Below are 2,061 nucleotides of genomic sequence, written 5' to 3'. Positions count from 1 at the left end.
AATGACAAACATCTACTATATCAAACTATATCCATTAGATATATCATGAAATACTTTTTGATAGTGGATTCATTTTATTATAGATGCTAATATATTATTTCTATGTATATGTATCTATATATCTATATATAGTTAATATTAAAGAGTGAAGTGATTATTTTTTCGTTCATCTTCTTTTTTTACTTCCAAAAATGCTGTCGCGCGCCCCTCTATGTCCCGTATATGACCCGGCCTTATGATCCGTATTTGTGTTATACGAGTTAGAACAACTTGCGTCCAATAATAATATATGGAGCATGATTTTACGATGACAGGTGGCCGACACATTAGCTAGCTAAGTTAAAATTATATGACATTAATTTTAAACGAAGATTACCGAGGGAGCAGTAATACACAAGCGGACATGGTACACATATATATGCTTTTGCGGTTTAATAATATATATAATATATAGCAGCAGCAGCAGCAGCAGGGCTATGTACAAACTTTCTGGGCCTAGGTGATCTTCGCTATTCTCAAAGTATTTACCAAGAGAATTACGGTTTACTCTTTGTGACACGTCCTGAGGTGGTCGTGTGGTGGATCCACTACAGAATAATAATAATAGTAAGAAATATTAGCACATGTTAGGGATTGGCTAGGATGGGACGATCCAATGTGGAGAAATATCCATATAACATCTCTCTACTGCTAGCAAACTTTGAATATCTATCCTCCGTAATCAACAAATGCTAATAACCAATTATTCACATCAAATTGTGTGGACGATTAAAGTGGTAGAAGATGTTTGGCTTTGGATTTTGATAATCAATTTCTAGAAGAACTGAAATGTTTGGCTTTGGAGTTTAATGTGTGCGGAATCCACAATCCTAAACAAATAATATGCCCAAATAACTGGTACATATGTATCGACTTATCAAGAGAACACATGCATGGTATAGTGTAGTAGAGAAAATTAGCAGTTGCCCATAAATCGATCGAGTGGAACAACCTGGAATCACTCGAATGAAGAAGCCCTGGCCTCCACACCCAAAATTGTTTGATTAGGTACGTACCGTGAGAAAATTAATCAACAAATCTGGGAAGAATAAATTAAGAGAAACGAGTGGGTAAATCTGCTTGTCCTCCTTCCTTTTCCATGACAAGAAATTCCATCGATTCGATTGAATTTATATATGCAAGAGGCAACAATAAGTAACGTGCATGCAGCTGGAGAAACTAAATCATATTGGAAAACACAGGCGGCAAAGTTAAGCCAGCAAAGAGAAGAGAGATATAGAGGGCTAGCTGCTGGCTATATCCCCATATATATCGAACGCACACTAAATAAAAAGGGGAAAAAAGAAAAAGAAGATACAGAGGTGCAGCAAAAGGCTAAAAATTAAGCGAGACATGCACAAATTAATCATCATAGCTTGAGAGACAAGTCCAACTCGTCGGCGCGCTCGACGCCGCCGTGCTCCAGAGAGCTGCTCTTGCCGCGCTGCAAGGCGGCAGATTGCACTGCAGGCGCTTGATGCCCTTCCATCAGCCTGGAGGTGGTGGCGTCGGCCGGCCGGGCGCCGTGCGCGCGCATGGCGGCGGCGATCTCCCGGCGGCGCTTGGCGAGGGTGCGCTCGTACTTGTGCGCGTTCTGGTGGCCGCCGAGCGCCTGCGAGCTGTAGAACTTGCGGTCGCAGTAGGTGCAGACGAAGAATCCCGGAGGATCCGCCGCCGCCGCCGCCGCCACCGCCGTCGCCGAGAAGGGCTGGAGGCTGAGCTCAAGGTCCAGCTCCTGATGCTCCATTATAGCTAGCTAGAGTCTAGCTAGATGCCTGTATGTGAGAGTGTACTGTGTGGCGACTGTTGTGCGAGAGCTTAATATAAAACTGTACTCATTCCTACACATGGATTCTGGCCGTTAACCGGGCGGCGGCCCGGGGATTAAATACACGTACAGCAGCAACTAACGTACGTGAACCGGCCGGTGTGGCGCACGCTTTTCCGCACGTGTTTGGGAATGGTGCAGCGCCGCAACAGCAGCGGCCCAGGAAGGCAGGAACAAGTCGCAGAAATGAGGCC

The 2,061-nt window shown here is 44.5% G+C and overlaps 1 protein-coding gene across 1 annotated transcript; it reads right to left on the bottom strand.

Annotated features, from left to right (window-relative positions):
• Positions 1–1,270: 1,270 nt before the first annotated feature.
• On the bottom strand, positions 1,271–1,786 carry LOC136465254 (zinc finger protein 2-like). The gene has a single exon (XM_066464066.1). It carries the CDS (start codon positions 1,784–1,786, stop codon positions 1,409–1,411), a length of 378 nt encoding a protein of 125 aa, XP_066320163.1. The 3' UTR covers positions 1,271–1,408.
• Between the last annotated feature and the right edge of the window lie 275 nt (positions 1,787–2,061).

This window comes from Miscanthus floridulus, chromosome 1 (assembly GCF_019320115.1).
Source record: "Miscanthus floridulus cultivar M001 chromosome 1, ASM1932011v1, whole genome shotgun sequence".
In the NCBI taxonomy this organism is placed as follows: Eukaryota; Viridiplantae; Streptophyta; class Magnoliopsida; order Poales; family Poaceae; genus Miscanthus; species Miscanthus floridulus.
Note: the sequence above shows the minus strand (reverse complement) of the source record. Positions and strands in the feature narration are given on the sequence as shown.

What these genes read in the sequence shown, in the direction of transcription:
- LOC136465254 (XM_066464066.1), bottom strand. Translation starts at nt 1,786, where the DNA reads ATGGAGCATCAGGAGCTGGACCTTGAGCTCAGCCTCCAGCCCTTCTCG.